The sequence below is a fragment of the Eschrichtius robustus genome, chromosome 3 (genome assembly GCF_028021215.1).
Source record: "Eschrichtius robustus isolate mEscRob2 chromosome 3, mEscRob2.pri, whole genome shotgun sequence".
NCBI classification, from domain to species: domain Eukaryota; kingdom Metazoa; phylum Chordata; class Mammalia; order Artiodactyla; family Eschrichtiidae; genus Eschrichtius; species Eschrichtius robustus.
This window is the reverse complement of record NC_090826.1, coordinates 157,454,722-157,478,252: the sequence shown is the minus strand read 5'-3', so window position 1 is coordinate 157,478,252 and position 23,531 is coordinate 157,454,722. Positions and strand designations below refer to the sequence as shown.

The 23,531-nt window shown below is 45.0% G+C and overlaps 1 protein-coding gene across 3 annotated transcripts; it reads left to right on the top strand.

The window, feature by feature from the left end:
• The first annotated feature begins 4,146 nt into the window (after nt 1-4,146).
• Nucleotides 4,147-23,048, top strand: EIF2D (eukaryotic translation initiation factor 2D). Of its 3 annotated transcripts, XM_068541629.1 has the most exons (15): nt 4,147-4,344; nt 5,270-5,460; nt 6,963-7,046; nt 7,530-7,620; nt 10,189-10,296; nt 12,141-12,397; nt 12,894-13,011; nt 14,626-14,671; nt 15,063-15,166; nt 15,288-15,437; nt 15,807-15,896; nt 16,629-16,724; nt 17,790-17,910; nt 21,150-21,324; nt 22,843-23,048. In XM_068541629.1, exons 1-15 carry the CDS (start codon nt 4,289-4,291, stop codon nt 22,911-22,913), a joined length of 1,758 nt encoding a protein of 585 aa, XP_068397730.1. In that variant the 5' UTR covers nt 4,147-4,288; the 3' UTR covers nt 22,914-23,048. The 3 variants fall into 3 exon arrangements, with proteins under 3 accessions (XP_068397730.1, XP_068397728.1, XP_068397729.1); XM_068541627.1 differs by lacking the exon at nt 15,288-15,437 and having other exon boundaries at nt 4,184-4,344; XM_068541628.1 differs by lacking the exon at nt 4,147-4,344 and having other exon boundaries at nt 5,312-5,401.
• Nucleotides 23,049-23,531: the final 483 nt, after the last annotated feature.

Below are 23,531 nucleotides of genomic sequence, written 5' to 3'. Positions count from 1 at the left end.
AAGGGTCTGGTATTATGTGAAATCCTGACTTTGAAGTTAAGGAAGCATCTTTTTTTTTTTTTTTTTTTTTAATTTTAATTTTAATTTTTTAATTAATTATTTATTTATTTATTTATTTATTTATTTATTTATTTATTTATGGCTGTGTTGGGTCTCCGTTTCTGTGCAAGGGCTTTCTCTAGTTGTGGCAAGCGGGGGCCACTCTTCATCGCGGTGCGCGGGCCTCTCACTATCGTGGCCTCTCTTGTTGCGGAGCACAGGCTCCAGCTGCGCAGGCTCAGTAATTGTGGCTCACGGGCCCAGTTGCTCCGCGGCATGTGGGATCCTCCCAGACCAGGGCTCGAACCCGTGTCCCCTGCATTGGCAGGCGGATTCTCAACCACTGCGCCACCAGGGAAGCCCAAGGAAGCATCTTGACTCAGTCCCAGGGCTTTGCATCTAGACTTTGCCTGTCCCCTGCCTGGTCTTCCCTCTTAGAGCCACAGTAAGAAGCCCACAGCTGGCTGCAGGGCTTCCATTCCTCCTCAGTCACCCCCTGCACTTGGCTTTTCCCTCCTCCTCACCGCAGACATCCAGCTCCGAGCTCAAAGGTCCCTGGGAATGCAGGTCATCTGTGGTGTTTTCCCAGAGTCCATTAGTTTCTGAGAGTTTCCAACGACAGGTTTCTGCAACAGAAACCTTAGGTCAGTCCCTTCCAGATCTATCCCAGGCAAGGAAATAACAGTAACTTTCTGAGATGTAAAAGATTTTACTTCTGAGCAGCTATACAACTCTTTTTTTTGCCCAATTGCCAGTGTCTGAGGGTTCCTACATTAGCTTTTGGGTGTGTGAGTTTGGGGGAGGCAATGAAGAGGAAAGGGGATTTTCAAAAGCCCAGCTGAATATTTAGTTTGAGCAGTCCCAAGAAAAGAGAAAGGACAGGTGGGCATCAAACTCACAAAGAAAGTCTTTACCCTGCTGAAGCAGGGGGCAGCTCAGGGCTCCCAGGGCATGTGGGGCAGGCTGGCTGGGAAGTGGATGCAGCTGTTCTCAGACTGGGTGCTCTGGTCTTGGCTGGCACCCACCTATCCCTGAATACCAGGCAACATATCAGTGCTGAGCTGGGCATAGTGGAGCTCTGCCTTCTTCAAATTTGCCTTGTGGTTTTATTTTGCAAGTGCAAGCATCCGATGTGCATATCTTTGCCTCCTGTGTCCCCCTTTTATATTGTGAGTTCAAAATCTTAGGCTTTTAGGTTTTCAATTTCCACATCGTAAGCAAAAGAGCCAGTGGAGGATGATTTCCTGGGAGAACAGCTGGACTGTACACAGTTGTGGCTTCCATCACAGTGACATGGACCAACTGGCTATCTCAGGTTCCTGTATTAGTTATCCAGTGCATCATAACAAACCGTCCCCAAGCTTAATAACTTAAAACAATAATTATTTACAATCTCATGACTTCTGTGGATCAGGACTTCAGACAGGGCATAGTGGAATGGCTAGTCTCTGATCCCTGGTGGCTGGGGCCTCAGCTGGAAGGCTTGAAAGCATGTGGGATGGGACGACTTGCCCAGGGCTGGAGGCTGTGCTTCCAAGGTGACTCAATCACATGGCTGGCAAGTTGGTGCTAGGAGATGGGTTCCTCTCCACGGACCTTTTTACAGGGCTTTCTGAGTGTCCTTTCAAGATGGTGGGGGGTTTCCCCCAGAGCAAGAAATCTAGGAGACCAAGGTAGAAATGGCAATGACTTAGCCATAAGGAGTCACACAATATCACTTTGGCCATATGCTAATGGTCACAGAAGTCAGCCCTGGTCTCATGTGGGAGGGGACCACATAAGGACATGAAGACCACTGAGAGCCCTCTTGGAGTCTGGCTACCATAATCTACCCTCTGCCCTTCAATGATTCATGTGCCTCCTAAATGCAAAACACATTAACTCCTTCCCCAGGTCCCCTCAAATTTCACTCCTTTATCTGTTCAAAATTAAGGATCTCATCATCTAAATCAGGTCCAGGTGTGGATAATGAGCCTCAGGTGTATTTCCTTGAGTATAGCTGCTTGAGTACAGTTCTTGATCTGAAGATCTGTGAACAAAAGACACAAGCTATCTGTCCCAAACAAATTCGACATACAATGTTGGGACAGGCGTATTATAACCACCTATAACCATTGTAGACACTCCCCAAAGGGGAGAAAAATGGGAGGCACACAGGAGTCACTGATTATAGCTAATACGAAATCCATCAAGGCATGTGTTGCCAGTTCCTTGATTATGGCTGAAGTCTTGTGAATGACAGTTCTTGGCTCTACCCTCCGGACTCTAACGTCTACCTTTCCTTTTTTAAAAAAAATAAATAAAAGAGAGCCTGTGTTTGCAGCTTACCCAAGAGTGGGCAGCAGGTTGGTAGCCCTGTGGGGCTGTACTGGAGCCATAAAGGGAAAGTTAAAGAATCTAGGCTTGCTGGACTCAGGGTTCAGCCAGCTTGCCTAGCAACAGGGCCACCGGCAGGGAGCAGACAGATCCCTGATGCAGGCAGAGAAGTTGGGATGGCGCCCTCCTGGGGAAAGGGAGATCTTGCTCTGCCAATAGGGAGGCAGGATGCTGTGTACAGAATCCCCTTGGGTCTTGGCTCCTCCTTGTCAACCATGAATTAATTTTTAGGCTGCTAATCTGTGCCTTCTTAGCCAGGACATCTGGTGTGTACAATAGTTTTCCCAGCTTGAAATTTCTAGTATTCCCTGAATAACCTTCCTCAGCTCCTTGGACAGAGACTGCTTCCGTGGCTGTATTGCAATAGGCCTGGTCAGCAGCACAGAGTCTGGCATCACACCCCCCCGAGTGTGGCTGGGTGGGGGCCCAAGGGGACAAGGATCTGTGGCACTCTCCTCCTCTGGGCTTTTCTGACTTTGGCTTTATGGCTGGGGTTGTTCAGAATAAAGGCATGGTGGGTCAGAAGTGTAGGAGGAGCTGGAGTTGTGGCTGGCCCCAGATTAAGGGCAGAGATGGTGGTAGACAGAGACTGTGGAAGGCCTAATCTTTGTTATAGCCCAGATGGACTTCTCCTTTGTGTGACTGTATCACCAAATTAAAGCAATTAGGATTTTTTTTTTTCTTGGTGGATGGACACTCTGCTCTGAAATTTTCGTAAGCAAAATTAAGTTCAGTAGGGGCCAGGTCCCCAGGTGTTTAAATCCTTGTCTCCAGGGTACACAACAGTCCCCTTCAGGGAAACCCAATCCCTCACCCCTGCCTGAGACTGTTTTTTGTTTGTTTGTTTTGGACTAATATCTACTATTTATTGGAAAATTTCAAAGCACCCTGCAACATATCACATATGTTACCTCAGTGGTTTCTCACAGAAGCCCAGTGAAGTAGGTATTACCTCCACATCTTACGGAGAATGTAAGAGTTTCAGAAAGGATAAGCCATTGGCCCAAGATCAAACTGCTAGGGAGAAGCCAAACCATAATTTGATCTTACTATGCCTCAAAATTATTTTTTTATAAGCATTCTGAGTTTTAAAAATTGCTTTGGAAACAAAATCCCCCCAAATAATGCCTGAATGCAAAAGGTACATAAAAATGTCCCAAAATGTGGGGTTTTTTAACCAAAAATGTTTTAAATAACAGATTTGAAGATCATTTGTATAGTTGTTTCCTCTTAACAGGAGGTCAAACCTGGGACTAAAGTGGATACCTTGTTATTGCAATTATCACCTCATGTAAATTAAAAAACAGGGAGGAGAAAATCTCGGAAAGAATTCTAGCTGAGGCCCCAAGTGTGCAATAAAATGTAAAGATCTTAATAAACAAAAGCCCTGAAGAAAAGCATTCAAGAGGCCTGCAAGTTTAATAAAACACAAGAGTTCAATTAATTTTGTGCAGCTGAACTAAACTGACTGGAATGAGAGCTGGCAGAGCTCCTACTCAACACACTATAACGCTGATGGAGTAAAAATGAACGGAATCGCTGTTGGCCCCAGAGATACTACAGACGGGCCCGCTCAAGCCACTCGCGTAGGCGCAGAGCCGGGCAGAAGGGGTGAGGCGGCCGGGTGCACCGCTCCGCGCAGGGATCCGCCCCGCCTTCTCCGGCCCCGCCCCCCAGGCTTCAGTTCCCAGCCTTGCCACTAGGGGCGGCCGCGAAGCTGCGCGGCCCCGGTTTCCAGCCGGGCCCCTTTCCCAGCCGGGCCCAAGCATGGCTGCCCCCAGGACTGCGGGTCGGGAAGCCGCCGTGCTCGCGCTTTCCTGACAGCCCTTGGCTGCTGTGGTCTCCTTCTCTTCCCCAGGCCACTCCAGCAGACATGTTTGCCAAGGCCTTTCGGGTCAAGTCCAACACGGCCATCAAGGGGTCGGACAGGTGAGGGAGAGAAGAGCCTGCTCTGCCCACCAGGGCACCCAGACATCTCTCAAGCTCGGCTGGCTCACAGCCTTTTCTGGGCTGGGTCAGCCGACTTGGGGTGGAGGCCGAGGGGTACAGCCGGAGAAGGGACCCCGGGGGGCGGGCAAGGGTGAGTTAGACGTGTTTTGAGGGTGAAGATGGAGAGGAGGCCTGATTTATCTCCCAGGCTGTCTTTTGGATATTTTAGTGAGTTTACGAGAAAGCGTAATTCAATCAGCGCGTATTGACTGCAGGCTGTTTAAGGTGTCGTGGAGGATGCAAAAATGAAGGAAAACGGGGTCCCTGCCCTACCAAGAGCTTTGAGTCCCTTGGGAGAGATTAGACGGGGCACAGAGAACTACAAGTATACGAGAAGAAGTGTCTAGTGATTACCACTGGCAGGAGACACAGATGGGGGGTGAGGTGAGAGAGGATAAGGCACATGTGGTAAGAACTGTATCTGTTCAGTTTTGCAAATGAAGGTATCACCTTGGGGATTTTGGAGCCAGTGTTCTGTAGTTGTCATTCTTGGTGCCCTAGCAGAGCTGTTTAATCATAAGTTGACAGCTTTGCCAAGCATATATGAGAAAGGAGTGGGTCCAAGAGCTATGTGTGGAGTCAGGAAGGCAGGGCTTAGTTTCCAGTGGCAGGCTAACTTGGGTTGCTTACCGGATCTCAGTTTTTTCCTTTCTTTGTAAAATGGAAAGACATGCCCCGGGAACATGTGAAAATAGATGAGACATTGGATGAGAAAGAGAATGGGATGTTTTGGAAGAGTGAGAATAGGGCATCATCAACCAGTCTTCTTCTTGGCCCTCGTGATTTTATAGTAAGTCTTGAGTCCTCAATATTTATTAAAATCCATCCAGGCAGCATACATACCAGGTATGTGTGCTCTCTGCAGGAGAAAGCTTCGGGCCGATGTGACAGCTGTTTTCCCCACTCTTGGAACGGATCAGGTCTCTGAGTTAGTACCTGGAAAGGAAGAACTCAACATTGTGAAGTTGTATGCTCACAGAGGGGATGCAGTGACTGTGTACGTGAGTGGTGGTAACCCCATCCTATTTGAACTGGAGAAAAATCTATATCCGACAGGTATGGCAATGGGATGGAGATGGCCATTACTATGGTCCTTGCCTAATATCTGTTTCTCCTTGTTTCTTCCATTAATCTGTCTTCCTTAAAACAAATAAATGCAAAATCTCCCTAAGAATCTTTTTGGATTTAGTGTCCCTAGAATTGGGTCTTTCAAGATTAGGAACTGCTATAGAAGTGAGGGGAAAAAAGGGTTAACACAAAAAGAGGGTGGTTGCCAAGGGAAATTCTGAGGTGAAGAAACACTAGTTTCTAGTGGGTTAACTAAGGATTGGAGCAGAGGTCGTGAAAAGGGTGGAGTTTCAGGGCATGTAAAAAATGCTTCTTAAAACTTTCACTAGTGGAATTTTCTTAAGATCCTGAAGAGATACTGTGATGGGAAAGAAGCTGGGTTAGTTAAACTCCATACCCAGGTGTCTTAGTGGTGGACTTTGGTTGAGATATCTCACAGGGATTCTTTCTTAGACTCTGTCTGGCTCTCAGGATTTTTTGCTTGCTTTCTTTGTCACAGATCTCAGAGAGGCAGTGTCCTTTTCTCTTTTCCATGGCTGCTGACACCTACTTTGTCATTTGGGGGCTTTTCTTCCTCCCAGCTTGGCTGCAGCAGTGCAGTGCAATCTCCTACCCCAGGCCACCCCTACCCCCACCCTGCTTTGTTGCTGTACACATACAAGCCCTTTTTGATCTAAGGGTGTTACTGCTAATCCCTGTGGAAACAGAGAGAATAAAAATAATAAACATGGGAAAGTTTCAGAATTTCTTACAGGCTGGTGCCCTGGTTTCGGATTACTTGCTTCTGAGGTCATAAAAGGAATCCTCGTTAGGGCTCTGTCCCTACTTTTATCCACTATGGCCATTTTCTGCTGCTGCAATCCAGGTGGAACAATAGGTGCCTCCAAGTCTCAAGTGACACCCAGTTTCTTAAGTCTCTGCCTTCTTCAAGACTGCAGCCTCGTTGAGAAGGGAGTCAGCCTGATGTAAACTATATGGAATGTGTTTCCCACAGGAAAAGGGGCACTCAGTTCCCAGAGAGGGGAAAAGGGATACTGGACAGGCAAAAGCAGATGTTCACTTCATCACTAGTTTTAGCCTTATACATAAATATCCAACTTTGGCAATTAAACAAACTCTTAAAGCTGTAGCTCACTTCATGTGTCTTCCAACCAGTAAAAGTGATAACTTCTCAAGATCACAGATTGAGAGAAACTACTGCAAAGAGCTCAGTATAAATATGTAAAGAATGCAGGTCTCTAGGGCTAAAGTAAGCAAGGATTCTAAAGTAAATAGCATATAACATATAAACCGCTTCACAAACTTGGGGTAACCTAATAAAAAAAAAAAGAATGCAACTTCTTTGGGCATCCCTTTACAACCTTCTCTCTAGCTTTGAGTTGAGTTTCTTTTCTACATCTTGATTAATGTGCCCTTAGTGTTTGGCTTTGCCATTCCCCAGGGGGTTGACTTTTGGGCAGTAAGTGTTTTCTGGCTCTCTTTTTGGACAGTGTACACCCTGTGGTCTTATCCCGATCTTCTACCAACATTTACAACATGGCCCCTGGTGCTTGAAAAACTGGTGGGGGGAGCAGGTAAGAGTATTTTCCTATATTCTGGATACTGGCTGAAACCTACTTAGTAAAGGCCAACTACTTTAATAAATGTACCCATTTTGTGCATTCATATGATTGAAAAATAGAATTTTTCCCCCATGTCTGTTGTATCTCTTACTTGGCTGCTTCTATAAGCTCTCTGGGCCTCTCTGACCCTGCTGTAAGGCTTACATAAGATAAGTGACATGAAAGTGCTTTGTGAACTGCCATATGCTATACTTTAGATTAATAAACTGAATTTAGGAAACCAGAATAAGATAGATCATGGAACTGGACCCTCAGCTTGGTGCTTCAGTTTGACCACTAGTCTCCCAGAAGGAAAAGGTCTGATCCTCAGTTTGCCACTTTTAATTTTCATTATGAATAATGTAGTTGATGCTTAATAAATGTTTGTTTGTTGAGCGAATGAGTAAATGATGAAGTAAACTGTGGAGTTAGTTGCAATGCTTTTGTTTCCTACAGATTTGATGCTGCCAGGACTAGTGGTGCCCCCTGCTGGTCTGCCTCAGGTACAGAAGGGTGACCTCTGTGCCATTGCCTTGGTGGGGAACAGGTACTGTGCCAGTCAGCTGTGCCTATGGGGAAAAAACTTAGGGAAACTTGGGAGGGGTGGGAATGACAACTTCACAGCATATGGATAAAGGATTAAAAGAAAAAACAGATTCTTCCTGAACAATCAGAGAGTGGGGAATGGCAGTGAGCCTGTGGGGTGTCCATACATCTGGGCCAAGTGTATTTGCTCCTGCTGCTTCTTCTTTTTAAAATTTTTTTTTTTTTTTCTCCTTTAAAAATTTTTTTCTTAGATTTACAGAAGAGTTGCAAGTATAGTACAGAGTCCTGAAATACTCCTTACCCAGCTTCCTCTAATGATAACATCTTGTATAACCACAGTACAGTTATCAACACTAAGGAATTAACATTGGTACAGTCCTTTTGACACTATTACAGACTTTATGCATATTTCCCCAGTTTTCTCACGATGTCTTTTTTTCTTTTTTTGTGTTCAAGAATCCAGTCTAGGGTACCGCATTGCATTTAGTTGTCATGTGTTCTTAGTCTCCTGTCTGTGACATTTTCTTGGTCTTTCCTGCCTTTCATGACTTCAACATTATTTTTGTCTAACATCCACATCATCATCCTCATCTTTTAATTATTTTTAATAGATCTATTGAGATATCGTTTTCATACTATAAAATTCACCTGTTTCAAATGTACAATTCAGTGATTTTTTTTAGTATATTTACAGGGTTGTTCAGCCATCACCACAGTGTCTCTTTTTAAAAATAAATTAGGAAGTAATCATATGAACAGTTCTGAAAAATCAAAACCCTCTCACCCCATAATCCTTTTCTCCTAGAAGTAACCGTTATCATTCTGATGCATGTCCTTGTCAGCCTTCTTCAATGCATATATACACGTGCATATAAAGTGTATGGTTTGGGGTGTGTATGTTTAAAAATACAAATAAACAAACTTTATCCCTATTACTTTTTCACTTCAGGTAGTGGGGACATTTTCCATGTCAGCAAGCACAGATAAGCTGAATCTTTTTACCCACTGTGGGGTGATGGGAAAAGTCCCCTCCTAGTGGACATTGTGGTTGCCTCTACTTTGTCTCTATCACAAACAAGATCTTCCTGATGCCTCTAGGGACACTAGTGCCAATATTTTTCTAAAGTAGATACTAAGAAGCAGAACTGTTTGGCTGAAGATCGTGCATATTTTCTGTTGCCCTATAAAAATGCTGTGTCAGTTTTCCCTCCTACCTACAGGGTATATGGAGCCTGTTTCCTTACATGCTCACAGACACTGGATATGATGGGTCATTTTCATTTGTCTCATCCTGAATGAAAAATGACATCTTATTATTTTACTCATTGCTTCTTTGAGAGAGAAACATGGTAGGCATGGGAGGGGTCAGTGTTTAAAGATCTTATTTTTGCTGCTCATATTCTCCTATTTTCCTTGAACCTTTTGGAACCAAGCACCTAGAAATGTTTCCTTCCTTGTTTACCTGTAGCAAAACTTGAAGTTGAAAAGAATGGTGAAATTATTGTTTTTTCCCCCCAGTATTCTATCCAAGATAGGAGAAAACTACATAAATGTGTATTTGGCCTCTCAGTTCGGCATTTAGAATGTTTGTGGGAATGAAGCCTAGGTGGTTTATGGAAGGGGGTGAGGGTACAAGGGAGTTTACTAAAACTACAAGCCATGTGCGAGACTGAAGTTCTTGAGCCATTGACCGTTCCAAGGGTGGAAGACAAAGACCCGTCTTTTAGGAACTGGGAAAGAAGCCAAATTCAAAGATTCTGTGGCAGGAACTGACCCATGGGCACAGTAAGTGGAGCCACCGGATTAGCAAACATTTTTTTGAAGTTCAGGTGTTGGGAAATCTGCCCTTGAATCGTCTCCCTTGGGTCCAGGCAACGTTGCCAGGCTTGTATATTCCCCTACTGTTAGCCAGCTGGACACCAATCCTTACAGGCAATGTGTGAGCATTGCTGAGTAACAGTGGGCTGACAGAGATTTCCTATTTGGGCTTTGGAAGTTTTTTGTAGTTGTTGTAAATGTGGTTGTTTTTGATATTTTGGACACATCCAGTTCTTAGATAGATAGTTATACAGAGCAAGCCCTGTTATAAAGAACCAACTCAGAAGGAACCTTTAGTTGGTACCACTGTATCTCTCTTCTCTCTTCCCTGTGGCATCCCTCAGCCTAATGTATGGCATATGAATGGCCTCCCTTCTGAATTTCCATATAGGATGGCTATGCCTTTTTTAAGATAGGGGAGATAATTTATATTTTTGAAATTAAAGAAAGGGAACTTTAAATATCCTTCTGAGTCCTGCCTGGGTTTGATTCATAATAAGAATATAACAATGATAACATCAGTAGAGGAGTTAGTTACACAGAAGGGAATATTTGGTCAAGGAATTTTTGAAAGTCATATTTGTAGGTAATTTGAATAAGATTGAGACTGTACCGAGTTTTAGCTCTGTGATACAAGTGGATGCTTCAGATTTGCAACCGTGGTGCTTTGAACACATGTGTAGAAAGCTGGTCCTGACATGTGCCCTCCTGGAAGACTTTCCCTGACCCTCGTCTCTGGCCTCCTTCTCAGAGCCCCCGTTGCCATTGGAGTTGCTGCCATGTCCACAGCTGAGATGCTGACCTCAGGTCTGAAGGGAAGGGGCTTCTCTGTGCTCCACACCTACCAGGATCACTTGTGGTGGGTTCCATGCTTTTTCTGTTTTATAGGGAGCTGGGTGGGCGGAGAGAGCACAGGGCCTGGATTCAGAAGCGAGAGTTTTGATCCCTGCCATGTCCTTAGTCAAGTTGCTGACCCCAGACATTAATTTCCCTGCAAAATGTGGAGAAAAGATTTTTTTTTTTTTGCCTGTTTAGAAAAGAAATTACAGAGAACTTTATTTTCTAGGTGAATTGTAGAATCCTAGGCCTGGAAGAAGGCCTTAGGGATTGTCTTCTCTGCCTCTCAGTACAGTGATATTCTTTATTTTTATGGCACTGGTCGATCTGGCCTTTCCTGCCGTGTACCTTTAGGCATTTTCTGACCCCATGACGAGGGCTCGGGAATTCTCACATCTGAATCCAAATCAAAGTAGAGTAGATCCTCAGGCACCAGGGTGATAACCTGATTACTTTCATGTTGTTCAAGTTTCACATTTCGGATCTCCTCCTCATTGTGGAACTTGCACTTTCTCACTGTGACAGTTGCTCTCTGGAGCTGTATGCGAGTTTATTTTCTGGTTATTTTCATGTCATTTAACCAAAATAGTAAGTAGTGCTTTTCTCGAAAGCAGTATACCTGGTCTTTTGGCCAAGTGTTGTGGCCTGTTGGTATAGATTTACCCTTACATTTTTAGTCAGTCTTGGAGTTACTTATTTTACAAGTATTGGCCAAGCCCTGCTTTGCTGGAAGTACAGCCTCAACAGTCTGGGTTTCAGCAGGCATTTGAGGGCTGCTTACTCACGTGCTCCCAGCACCTTGTTTTCTGACTGTTAGTCTGAGCAATTAAGGTCCTGTTGTCTAAATTGTTTTTGTCAGCGGCTGCCTCAGTCTCCCCTCCTCCCACCCTTTGAAAATACTTAATGGTATTTACCTGATCAGAATAGCCTAAACATACGCTCTGGCCTCACTAGTAGCCATACTAATAAGCCTTGCTGCAGCTGTTAGTAAAACTTTGTTTGACTTGCATAATCTTAGTTAACATAAAGCTTTTTGCTTTTACCACTCTGCTATGTGGCACCCCTTTTTTTCCTGTCTTCATAAGGCTCAGTGGCATAAAACCATTGTAATCTCTACTCTGCAGGTTAGATTGCATTCTTTTTTTTTAATTGAGGTATAGTTGATGTACAATGTTGTGTTAGTTTCAGGTGTACAGCCAAGTGATTCTAGTGATCATTAGTATATCTAGTGATTCTAGATATAGATATATACATATATGTTCTTTTTCAGATTCTTTTCCATGAAAGGTTATTACAAGGTATTGAATATAGTTCCCTGTGCTATACAGTTGGTCCTTGTCATTCATCTATTTTAGATTGCATTCTGATTTAACACAGAAGCAACTGTTTTTGCAGTCTTGAGCAGTCCAGGTGTTTGTAATTTGTTCCATACGCTCAACCTTGGGTTTGTATTTCACCAAACTGGTACTACAGATGCGTTTGCAATCTTAATTTTGTTATTTAATTCAAAATGGTTTTATTTTTAATTTATATGAAGGGAATACTTTGGAAGTGAGGCTCCACTTTAACCATGTTGTCTTTAATTTTTCTCTGTCCCTGAATTTCTGTTAATATTATTATTATTCCTTTGGGTTAAGGAGGAGGCAAGAATTACTCTCCCCATTTCAGAGATGAGGAAACTGAGGCATGGGACTTCTCTGGGCCCAGAATTGGAAACAGAGTTGAGAGGCACACCCAGGTTCTCTGGCCTCTCCTGGACACCCCTGCCTGTGGGTCTTACTCTCTCTGGACCCCCGCTGACCCCCTGACCGGGGCTGGAGAGTGCTGTGGCTGATGCTCAGTGTTTCTGACATGAGGTTTTTGCAGGCGATCTGGAGACAAGTCCTCTCCACCATCCATTGCTCCACTGGCCCTGGATCCCCCAGATCTCAGTGAAGAGAAGGGCTCTGTCCAGGCAGACAGCACCGTGCAGGGAGACATGAGGCGCCTGACCCTGGAGGGAGAGGAGCAGGAGGAGGGGGAGGTTCAGCAGAGGTGTGGGGAGAAGTCCCTGTCAGAAGCCACGGAAGACCCCAGTGTCGGGGGCCTGAACCCAGACCCCACGGACAGCAAGACCCTTCAAGGTACGGCTCTGGCAGAAGTAGGGCACTCTCCTCTCAGTGTAGGAGACTTAAGTGCTCTGCTCTGCTTCTGACTAGAGCGGCACCACGGCTCCGGGAGGGGAAAGTCCTTATTTTTGGTGAGGGTGGTGCCACAGCCCTTTGCCATCTTACCTGGGAGTCTTCCGCATATGTCGCGTTTCCCTGGATACCCGTCGGTGCTGCTATTTGGACTGTTCCCAGCTACACGGCCCTCTTAGTTTTCTTCTGGCTCTGACTTCTCTATCAGAGAAGCATCTGCGCCTAGCTGGGTGGGACTTTGTGGCCTGACCCCTTCTGTGGGGTCAGACCTCTGTGAAGGCTCAGTGTTCTAGAGAGTCTGGGAGCTTTGGTGCCTGGGAATGGGCTCCTTCAGAGCTGAGGGGTGAGGTACGGATGTCACCGAGCGGGGAGTTTACTTGTGCTGTGCGGGCCTTCTGCGGCCCTCAGGAAGGATGTGGTTCTTGTCTTTTCCTTGCAGAACAAATGGACGAACTGTTGCAGAGATGCTTCTTGCGTGCTTTGAAGTACCGCGTCAAAAAGGCTGACCTCCCTTTACTCACCAGCACTCTCCTGGGCAGCCACATGTTCTCCTGCTGGTATGGAAGGCATGGTGTGGGCTGGGGGCCGGGTGGTGGGTCTGTCTCTTGCTCTTTGGTGTTAGGATGGGACAAGGCTGATGGGGGAATTGTTTTAGGGACATGATGTGGAAAGAGTGAAGTGGAGGGTTGATCTAGCAAATACTGAGTTTTAAAGACTTAAGTTTTAGCCAGGGAAAGGATGTTGAGGAAATGAAGGTTAACATTCGCAAGACGCTTTGGGCACTGCCTCTGCTGTGGTGATTCTGGGCTCTTTTACGGATCGGGCAGCATGTCTGGCCCCGGAAGGGCCCTGGGGCAGCCTGTTTGTCTGGAGGCTTCAATCCCCTCACACCTTTCTGAAGAGTAGGTGGGCCAGATTAGGTTGTGTCAGCAGGAAGAATCGGTGTGAACCCCCCACCCCACCTGCACACACAAGCCACCAGCAGAGGGAGTGTTACATGTGGGTTGAACCTGGACTTTGAAGACAGAGCCATGTGGGCTCAAAAGCCAGCTCCCCAGGGTGTTGGAGCAAAGGCGTATTTGAGCCCATTACCAGGCTTCTCTGAGCCCTGATTTCCAACACTTGTAAGATTGCTGTCAAGATCAAATAACCTGACATTTAATAAGCACCCAGTAAATATTATCATGTCAGGAGATTTGCTTATTGATTTTCACCTCAAGTCTGAACTTCTTTCTTTCTGAGAATTTTTCTCTGTTTTTTAAAAAAGTGGTTTTAATGTAATTCTCTTCCTCTACATGTGAGCTTCTTTAAGGCATTCTATACAAGTATGGGGTCTGGAGTGTGTGGCAGGATACTTGGTAATTTGTCCTGACCTTGCCGGGTTGCAAGTAACTGGGAAAGGGGTAGAGGTTCTTAACCTGGGGTGGGTTCTACAAGGGATCCCTATGAATCCCACTGCTTTTGCTTGTCACATTTTGAGAGAAGATGTACGTTCTGGGGAGATAGAATGATTACAGCTTTCATTAGGGAGCTCTCCCCCAAAGCTAACAGTCTATAAAGAGTCAGATAGTAATTATTTTAGGCTTTGCAGGCCCTACAGTCTCTTTTGCAACTGTGCAAGTCAGCCATTGTGGCAGTAAAGCAACCACAGACAGTAGGTGAATGGGCATTGCCAGATTTGGCCTGCAGCATGTGGTTTGCCTGGCTGCCACAGTGAGCTTGCTGTTGCAGAGGCTCACCTGGAGGTGAAGCTTCTGAGGCCACAGAAGCTTGTCTAGTTTGAAGGGACTCTAAAGCTGTATCTGGTACAGTAGCCACAAGCCATGTGTGGCTATTTAAATTTAAATTAATTAAAATTAAATAAAATTTAAAATTCAGTTCCTTAGTCACAGTCACGTTTCAAGTGCTTAATAGCCACATTTGTCTAGTGGCCACCATGCTGATAGCAGAGAACATGCCGTCTTTACAGAAAGGCCTTTTGGACAGCAGGATCTGGAGCAGCTAAGTCTGCATCTCTCTCCGATGCTGCCGATGGGCAGAGAGCTCTGGAACAGCGGCCTCTTTCTGAACATACAGGAGGAAAGCTGAGGAAAATGTCCTCCTCTCAGTGTCAGGCAGGCCGTACCACTACTGCTTTGTTAGCTTAACTTGCCTTTTCCATCTGCCATCAGCCCCGAAGGACGACAACTGGACATAAAGAAGTCAAGCTACAAAAAGGTAAGCGGGTCTCTTCTCTGCATACCCACACAGGGAGCTGTGTAGGGGCACACGTGGCGTGAGCTGGTGGGCATGGGGAAGCCCTATCTGCAGGGCTGAGGCTAGAACTAAGCTTTTTGATTCCAGGTATAGGGGGCGGAAGAAAACTCTCCCTGGGCTGAGGCAGTTGGGTGGGCACCCACTCCCCTCTCTCCTTCCCACCCCTTTATATCTGATCCAAGTTCTGAAAGGCTTCACCGGTAGGGGCCCTTCACTTCCTAACTGGATGAGGACAGGGACGGTCCCACGTCCCTCCCCGGGACCTGCCTAGCTCGGTGTCTGGCATGTCTCAGGTGCTCAGCGTGTGTGCAGAGTCGATGAGGTCCCCTACCACTGGCCCTCTCTCCCTTAGCTCTCTAAGTTCCTGCAGCACATGCAGCAGGAGCAGATTATACAGGTGCAGGAGCTGAGCAAAGGGGTGGAGAGCGTTGTGGCTGTGGACTGGAAGCACCCGAGGTGAGTGCAGGGGGCCTGGTCACCGCAGCTCAGCTGGCCGCAGGGCACCTGGGCCACGGGCCGGGAACCGCCGAGACGCTAGCATAAAATGTGTTTTCTCTTTCCTTCTGCTGGGTTTTAGGATCACATCTTTCGTCATACCCGAGCCCTCCCCGACCTCCCAGACAATCCAGGAGGGTAGCAGGGAACAGCCCTATCACCCTCCAGATATAAAATCCCTCTACTGTGTCCCAGCCAGCATGACCCTGCTCTTCCAGGAGTCTGGCCACAAGTGAGTTTTTGGAGAGCAGCCCTTCTCTGCCTGCTTGGTGTTCTGGCCTATAATCCTTTCAGCCTGAGTAGCGTTCTTCTGTGACTGGCAAAACCTGCTCTGCCCCCTCCTCCCTTTCTCTCAGATCCAGCTTCAAGCCTCCTTCCCCTGGGAAGGGTCTCTGGACTAAACGAATGAGAGAGTAGGTCTCTCCCTTTTCTACCTGTAATTATTCTTCACACGGCCCTGCTGGCCCCAGGCAGGAAAAGGGAAGAACCCAGAGGTCGAGAAGCTGAGGACAGCGCCCTGCTGAGCAGGAAGTGAATCTTGGTATTTCCAGTTTGTCTGCCATCATAGCGTGAATAACCACCCCGGTCACTTCTCACCTAGGAAGGGGAGCATCCTCGAGGGCAGTGAGGTCCGAACAATCGTCATCAACTACGCCAAGAAAAATGACCTGGTTGATGCAGACAACAAAAAGTGAGTGGATGGGGAGGAGAGCTCGCCCCGTGTCTTTCAGTGTTCATCTTCAGAATATGTGGAGGGTGGCTGGGAGGGAGGGGTGCAGGAGATCACAGCCTTCTAGAAATAATCAAGGCCAGTGGTTTCTAAACCACAGGCTGCGGACACTTAGAGCTGTGGTCTAAGGTAGTCAGATCCAGGTATGCTGTCAACATTGACTGTAGCCTGAATAAGCATCATCTCATATGTATCTACTGTTGATTTTCAAATGCACTTGCTCTTGTGACGAACAAAATGCAAACTTTAAAAAATTTTACCAAAGTCATCTTAGCTTTTTGGTATTCTCTATTTTCTTAGTAAGTGGATATAGAAGGTAAACTACTAAATGAAGAGTGTTTCATTAATTTTTTTTTTTTTTTTTTTAATTTCAAAAGATACCCTCATGATCAAAAAGTTGGGAACTACTGGCTTAATCATGGTTAGTTAGTAGCAGAAGTGAACTAGGATCCCTGTCTTCGGATTATTTTCCCATCCCACTTTCCCCTCCACTGCCCGTTTCTCCTTTGTTCTAGGAAAGCAGACGTGTACCTCCCATCCAGAGGGTACGTTGCTTCATGGACTGTGAACCCCTAATTGGTTCTAATAATCCTGAATGACTTTAAACAACACATAACACATGAATCCTGAGTGGACCCTGGGATCAGAAGGGGCGGGGCTAGGAGTTCTTTATTGCCTTTTCTTTCCCTTTAGTCTTGTGAAATTGGATCCCATCCTATGTGACTGCATCTTAGAGAAAGGTGAACAGCACACAGTCATGAAGCTTCCATGGGACAGTCTCCTGAACAGGTAGTGGGGATTGGCAGCCCCTCCCCAATGTTTCCATCCCCTCCCCTTAGTGTCTATCACATTGGCCTTCAGAATTGTCACTCTCATCATCTCTGACTTTCTTTCCATAATTCACACCATGTCAGTCTACATAAACACAGGCTTGGGTAATTCTGATGTGGACGGTCTTTGGAACGATCTGAGCCAACACAGTATAGAAGAACTTGAGAAGGAGAGAGAAGAAGAACATTAATTAGAAATAAGAGCTTCAAAAAAAGAAGGTGTGGGTGGCAGGTGGGGTTTGTCTTAAAGTCTTTTCAAAGGAAGGATTCTTATACTCTTTCTTTTCCGTAGACCCAAAACTGAAAATAACTTCTATAAGGAGTTAGCAAACTATAGCCTGTGGGCCAAATCTGGCCTGCTACCTGTTTTTGTAAATAAGGTTTTATTGGCACGCAGCCACACCCATTTGTTTACATATTATCTGTGCTGCTTTCCTGCTAAATGGCAGAGTTGAGTAATTTCAGCAGAGACCATATGGCCCTTGAAAGCCTAAAATATTTACCACCTGGCCCTTTCTAGAAAAAGTTTGTCAATCCCAATATATATGCTAGCAAAAGAAAATCTGTTTAGACAAAAGGTAGAAATTCCTTGTGGTAAAGGTGTCTATAAATGATGCATGATTGCAGCATGTCAGAAATGTGAAGCAGCACTTTATTCTGCTGGGTAAGGGAGACTCGTGAGACAGTAAACTCCACAAGCCCGCCTGGGCAGGTTTTCAGAAGGCCAGGCCAGTGGACAGTTTCTAGGGGCTCGAGTCTCGGATGTTCCCTTCCCTGAGTCAGTGGGTCTTGACTGTGGCCACACTTTGGGGAGCTTTAAAAAATGTATCTTCCTGATCAGAGTTTCTGACTTAATTGGTCTGGGGTTTAGCTCCCTAGTTGATTTGAATGATTCTACTGTGCAGGCAGAGGTGAACCACCACCTGTAAGATCAGCTTCCATCCAGCTGTCTGCTGGGAATGGGATATGAGGAAATGGTTTCTGCTGGCTTTATCATTCACCAACTCATTAACTCCCATTTCAGATGTTTGGAAAAATTGCAACCTGCCTATCAAGTGACCTTTCCGGGACAAGAGCCCATTGTGAAGAAAGGCAAAATCTGCCCAATTGACATCAGCCTAGCACAGAGAGCTTCTAACAAAAAGGTAATTGTTAAAAGACACAACGTTTGAAGATGGTGATTTAATGTCCCTGCCAAGTTCTAGTCTCTCTAATGTGATCGGAGGTTTTTAGATTGGCCTTAAACGCCTCAAAGATTGTTTAGGAAACACCCATGTTTGTGTGACTGGGCTAGGCCCTATGTAAAACAGGTAAAGCTGACCCCCTCCCTCACTGCTCTCTAGGATTTTGTGCTAGGAAACTTGCTAGAGCCTGGTTCTAAAAGTAAACAAGATCTTATATTTATTTTTTTCTTAGAACTATGGTATGGATTTTCAGCTCTTACTTATTCTGTTACCTCTTGGGCATTGCTCAGTGAAAATAACTACTAAAGAATCGCTAAAGGAGGGACTTCCCTGGTGGTGCAGTGGTTAAGAATCTGCCTGCCAGTGCAGGGGACATGGGTTTGATCCCTGGCCTGGGAAGATCCCATATGCTGCAGAGCAACTAAGCCCACACGCCACAACTACTGAGCCTGCGCTCTAGAGCCTGCGTGCCGCAACTACTGAGCCCACATGCCGCAACTACTGCAGCCCGCGTGCCGCAACTACTGAAGCCCACGTGCTTAGAGCCTGTGCTCTGCAACAAGAGAAGCCACCGCAATGAGGAGCCCGTGCACCACAACGAAGAGTAGCCCCCGCTCGCTGCAACTAGAGAAAGCCCGCGCACACCAACGAAGATGCAACGCAGCCAAAAAAAAAGAAAGGAAAGAAAAAAGAATCGCTGAAGGAACTGAGCGTGTTTAGCTTGGCAACACAAAGTCGTAGGGAACGAACTACATCTGTCCTCAAATATGTGAAAAGCTGTACTGGGGGAAAGGAGTGCACTTATTTTGTATGCCTTGAGAAGACAGAAATAAGATTATTGGGTAGAAATCCCAAGAAGACAGACTTGGGTTCAAAATAAAGAACTTTCTAGTAGTGTGTGGTTATGGACGTGGGCTTTGAGATTAGAGACCTGGGTTCCAGTGTGGCCTTTGCCTTGCTGCTTGACTTTGAGCAAGTTACTTAATGTCGTTTTGCCTGAGTTTCCTTATATGAAGAATGGGGATAATACCTACCTCATAAGGCACTGTGAGGATCAAATGAAGGGATATGTGTAGGCGAAGCACTTAGAATAGTACTTGGCATATAAACATGCAATAAATGAGAACCAAACAATGATAACCTTAATAATTAGCAAGAGCCGCCATTTCTTGAATGTGTAATTATGTGTGATGATGGTTTTGTCTTTATGTTAAAAAGAGCCCTTGTCTTTTGGCGATACATACTGAAATACATACATATTTGTAGACGAGATCTGATGTCTAGGGGGATTTGCTTTAAAGTAACACAGGAATGGGGGAGGGTGGGTATATAGATGAATCAAGGTTGGTCATGAGTTGATAATTGTTAAAATTCGTGATGGGTACATGGGAGCTCATTGTACTATTCTACTTTTATTTATGTTTTAAATTCTCCATAAAAAAAAAACTTAAAAAAAAGTATATGAATTTTTTCATTATTAAATTTGTTATGGTGATCGATGATCAGTGATCTTTGATGTTACTATTGTGAAAAAGGTTACAACTCGTTGAAGGCTCAGGTGATGGGTAGCACTTTTTAGCAATAAGGTATTTTTTAATTAAGGTATATACTTTGTTTTTTAAGACATAATATTATTGCAAACTTAACAGTATAGTGAGAACATAACTTTTAAAAATATTTCATTGAGGTATAGTTGATTTACAGTGTTGTGTTAATTTCTGCTGTACAGCAAAGTGATTCAGTTATACATATATATATTCTTTTTTGTATTATTTTCCATATGGTTTATCACAGGATATTGAATATAGTTCCCTGTGCTGTACAGTAGGACCTTGTTGTTTATCCATCCTGTATTTACTAGTTTGCATCTGCTAGTCTCAAACTCCTAATCCTTCCCTTACCCACCCGCCTCCCCCTTGGCAACCACAAGACTGTTCTCTATGTCTGTGAGTCTGTTTCTGTTTCATAGATAAGTTCATTTGTGTTGTATTTTAGATTCCATATATAAGTGATATCATATGGTATTTGTCTTTCTCTTTCTGACTTACTTCGCTTAATGTGATAATCTCTAGGTCCGTCCATGTTGCTGCAAATGGCATTATTTAATTCTTTTTTATGGCTGAGTAATATTCCATTTTATATATGTACCACATCTTCTTTATCCATTCATCTGTAAATAGAATGATAGATTGTTTCCATGTCTTGGCTATTGTAAATAGTGATGCTATGAGCATAGGGGTACATGTATCTTCTCGAATTATAGTTTTGCCTGAGTATATGCCCAGGAGTGGGATTGCTGGATCATATGGTAGTTCTATTTTTAGTTTTCTTTTTGTTTTTTGTTTTTTGTTTTTTTTTTTTTTTTTAATTTTATTTATTTATTTATTTTTGGCTGCATTGGGTCTTCGTTGCTACACACGGGCTTTCTCTAGTTGCGGTGAGCGGGGGCTACTCTTTGTTGCGGTGCGTGGGCTTCTCATCGCGGTGGCTTCTCTTGCTGTGGAGCACGGGCTCTAGGCATGCGGGCTTCAGTAGTTGTGGCACGCGGGCTCAGTAGTTGTGGCTTGTGGGCTCTAGAGCGCAGGCTCAGTAGTTGTGGCGCACGGGCTTAGTTGCTCCGTGGCATGTGGGATCTTCCCAGACCAGGGCTCGAACCTGTGTCCGCTGCATTGGCAGGCGGATTCTTAACCACTGTGCCACCAGGGAAGTCCTATTTTTAGTTTTTTGAGGAACCTCCTTACTGTTCTCCATAGCAGCTGTACCAATTTACATTCCCACCAAGAGTGTAAGAGGGTTCCCTTTTCTCCACACCCTCTCCAGCATTTATTATTTGTAGACTTTAATGATGGCCATTCTGAACAGTGTGAGGTGGTACCTCATTGTGGTTTTGATTTTCATGAGAACGTAACTTTTATATGCACTGGGAAACCAAAAAATTCATGTGACTCATTTTACTGTGATACTCGCTTTATCATGGTGGGTCTGGAACCGAACCCACAGTACCTCTGAGGTGTGCCTGTACTGGATGAGGTAGAAAGAAAAAATCAATTTAGAAGCACAAAAATTAATTATTTGGATGAAGGTACCATGGTTGTAGGGATGGTGAACCTAGGGGGTGAGGAGGCTTCTGAGGCCCTGGAAGGTTTCTGGAGGGGAGGGCATGTGGTCTGTACCCACCATCAGTCTTCTGTCCCCCACAGGTGACTGTGGTCCGGAACTTGGAGGCCTATGGTCTGGACCCATGCTCGGTGGCTACCATCCTCCAGCAGCGATGCCAGGCTAGCACTACTGTCACTCCTGCCCCTGGGACCAAGGACATCCTGCAGGTTCAGATCCAGGGAAATCAGATCCACCACCTCGGCCGGCTGTTGCTCGGTGAGCATCCCCTCTTAAGAAGCAGACACATTGGTCTAACTTGGCAAAGATCTGCCTACCAACTAAAGTCACCCTAGTGAGTTTACCATATAGGTAGCTTTTAGCAGCCAGAGAGAGGTGGAACTAATGTTTGAACCAGATCCTTTAGCCCCCAAATTCAATGTTTTCTCCACCATACTAGTAGAGTAGTTTTCTTCCTGGTTTTCCTTTTTTTGTAAGACATTTGTTGAGCACCCAAACTTTGCTAGGCACTTTGCTGGGCTTTTTGCAGGCTTGGTCTCTCTGAATCATAATGATGCTGCAGAACTGTTTCTGTTTTGCAGATGAGGAAACTAAGTTTCAGTACTTTGCGCTGAGGTATTCAGCTGTTCAGTGCTGCAGCTGGGCTCTGAACTTTGATTTGCTTGACTCCCGAGCCTAGGTTCTTTCTACCAACCCCGAGTCACCCAGCCTCCAGTCTGTCCTCAGTTCCAGCTGCCGGAGTCAGCTTCCTAAAACAATGTGATCACATCACTCCTCTCTGAAAAACTTTTTATATCTCCTTAATGCCTTCAGAATAAACTCTTAAGCTCAATAAACAAGACCCTCCCAGCCCAACGCCATCTTCCATCCGGGTTCTCTGTCAGGTCCCTGATCCCCACGCCAGGCTTCAGCCGTGCTGGTCTCCTTTGCTGTTCCCCGTGTGCACCTGCACATTCACACCTGGGTGCTTTCCTCTGTGTTGTCCCCTCACCTTGCGTGTCCTCGCACAGCCTGACCTTAAAGGCTCATTGGCCCAGCTCAGGGGTCACAGGAAGCCTGTCTTAGAACATGTCCCATTTTTTTTTTTTCTGTTTCCTTAAATTGACATTTAAAAAACTGCTAACATAGTACTTTCCAATTGTGTTTATATTTCTGGTTAGTGTCTACAACTTGGCTAATTTTTTCTGTTGTCTGAACTCCCTGTTAGACTGAACTTCTTGAATCAGAGACCTTACCTTTTTCATCCTTTTTTCATGCCCAGGGTCTGGCCCATAGTAAATGCTCAATAAGCAAATTTATTTTATGGTCTAAGGCAGTACCCAGCAGTTAACTTTCACAGTTGAGCCCCTTTAAGTGAAAAACCCCATATGAAATACAGAGGAAAAAAGATAAACACATGACTGAACTCAGACACACACATTCTCTCTTGTGAGAAAATTATAAGTGCCTAAAGTACACCTAGAAAGTAGCTATCAACATGAAAATTGCTGAAATACACACGTCATCATCAAGGTGTAAGGATAAATGGTCCATTCCCGTTGGAGTTGAGTTTGAGCTGGGTGTAGAAGAGCAGGTCATATGATGGAAATGGTTTGAACTGAGAGTTGACAGCAGGAATGAGCACACAGTGGGGCAAGAGGGCCAGGAGGTAGCTGTGCAGATTGGGGACCTTGGAGGTCAGGGCCAAGGAGGGTCATTGTAGACAAAGGGGAAGGGGTTGCGGGGAGGAGAGCATACACAGGCCTCACTGAGGAGTTTCTGCCTTTTGGATTGTAGAAGAGTATCGGCTTCCTCGAAAACACATCCAGGGCCTGGAAAAGGCCCCCAAACCTGGCAAGAAGAAGTGACAGACTCTTGTTTCATGTGGTTGATCCAGAGGAAATCCAAGCTGTGGGCTGGTAATTTATATGAGTATTTTCTGCTTTTGCAAATTAAAAAAAAATATAATTCTTTACCAAAATAAATTTTTATTCTAATCTAAATTTGATTTCCCTCTTGTTTCCTCCACTTAGCTAAAATGTTGTACGAAGTTTTCAGATCAGAAGCCATTTTAAATGGACACTCGAGGCCGTTGTGGAGTGCCTTTTCCATTCATGTGGTTTCAGTCATTTTAGTTCGTCCTCTGCTTTCAAGGCTGAATAGCCCATCCAGAGTTCAGGCAGGTGGGCCCTTCCCATTTTTAAAGTCCCTCTACCAAATATTCAACAGCCTCTTGCTACTCTTACTACCTAATTAACCTCCTAGCCCAAAATCATTCCTTCACATCTTTAAAGGGCTATTTATATAGATATTTATATTTGTCATCAATCAAGGCAAAAGAAGGAAGGGTTGGCCCTAAGTTATAGCAAAGTTTAGGCTAGACAGAAATAAGAAACAGTGAAAGCACATTAGGACATGGAATTCTATACAACAATGATTCTTCCCCAACATTGGCAACTGCCACTAACAGCCGTAAGTTGCGATGC

Coding starts and splice junctions, on each gene's coding strand:
- EIF2D (XM_068541629.1), top strand. CDS start 4,289: ATGTTTGCCAAGGCCTTTCGGGTCAAGTCCAACACGGCCATCAAGGGG. Junction 13,012..14,625: donor AGCCACATGTTCTCCTGCTG/GTATGGAAGGCA, acceptor ATCTGCCATCAG/CCCCGAAGGACGACAACTGG. Junction 17,911..21,149: donor AGAGAGCTTCTAACAAAAAG/GTAATTGTTAAA, acceptor TGTCCCCCACAG/GTGACTGTGGTCCGGAACTT.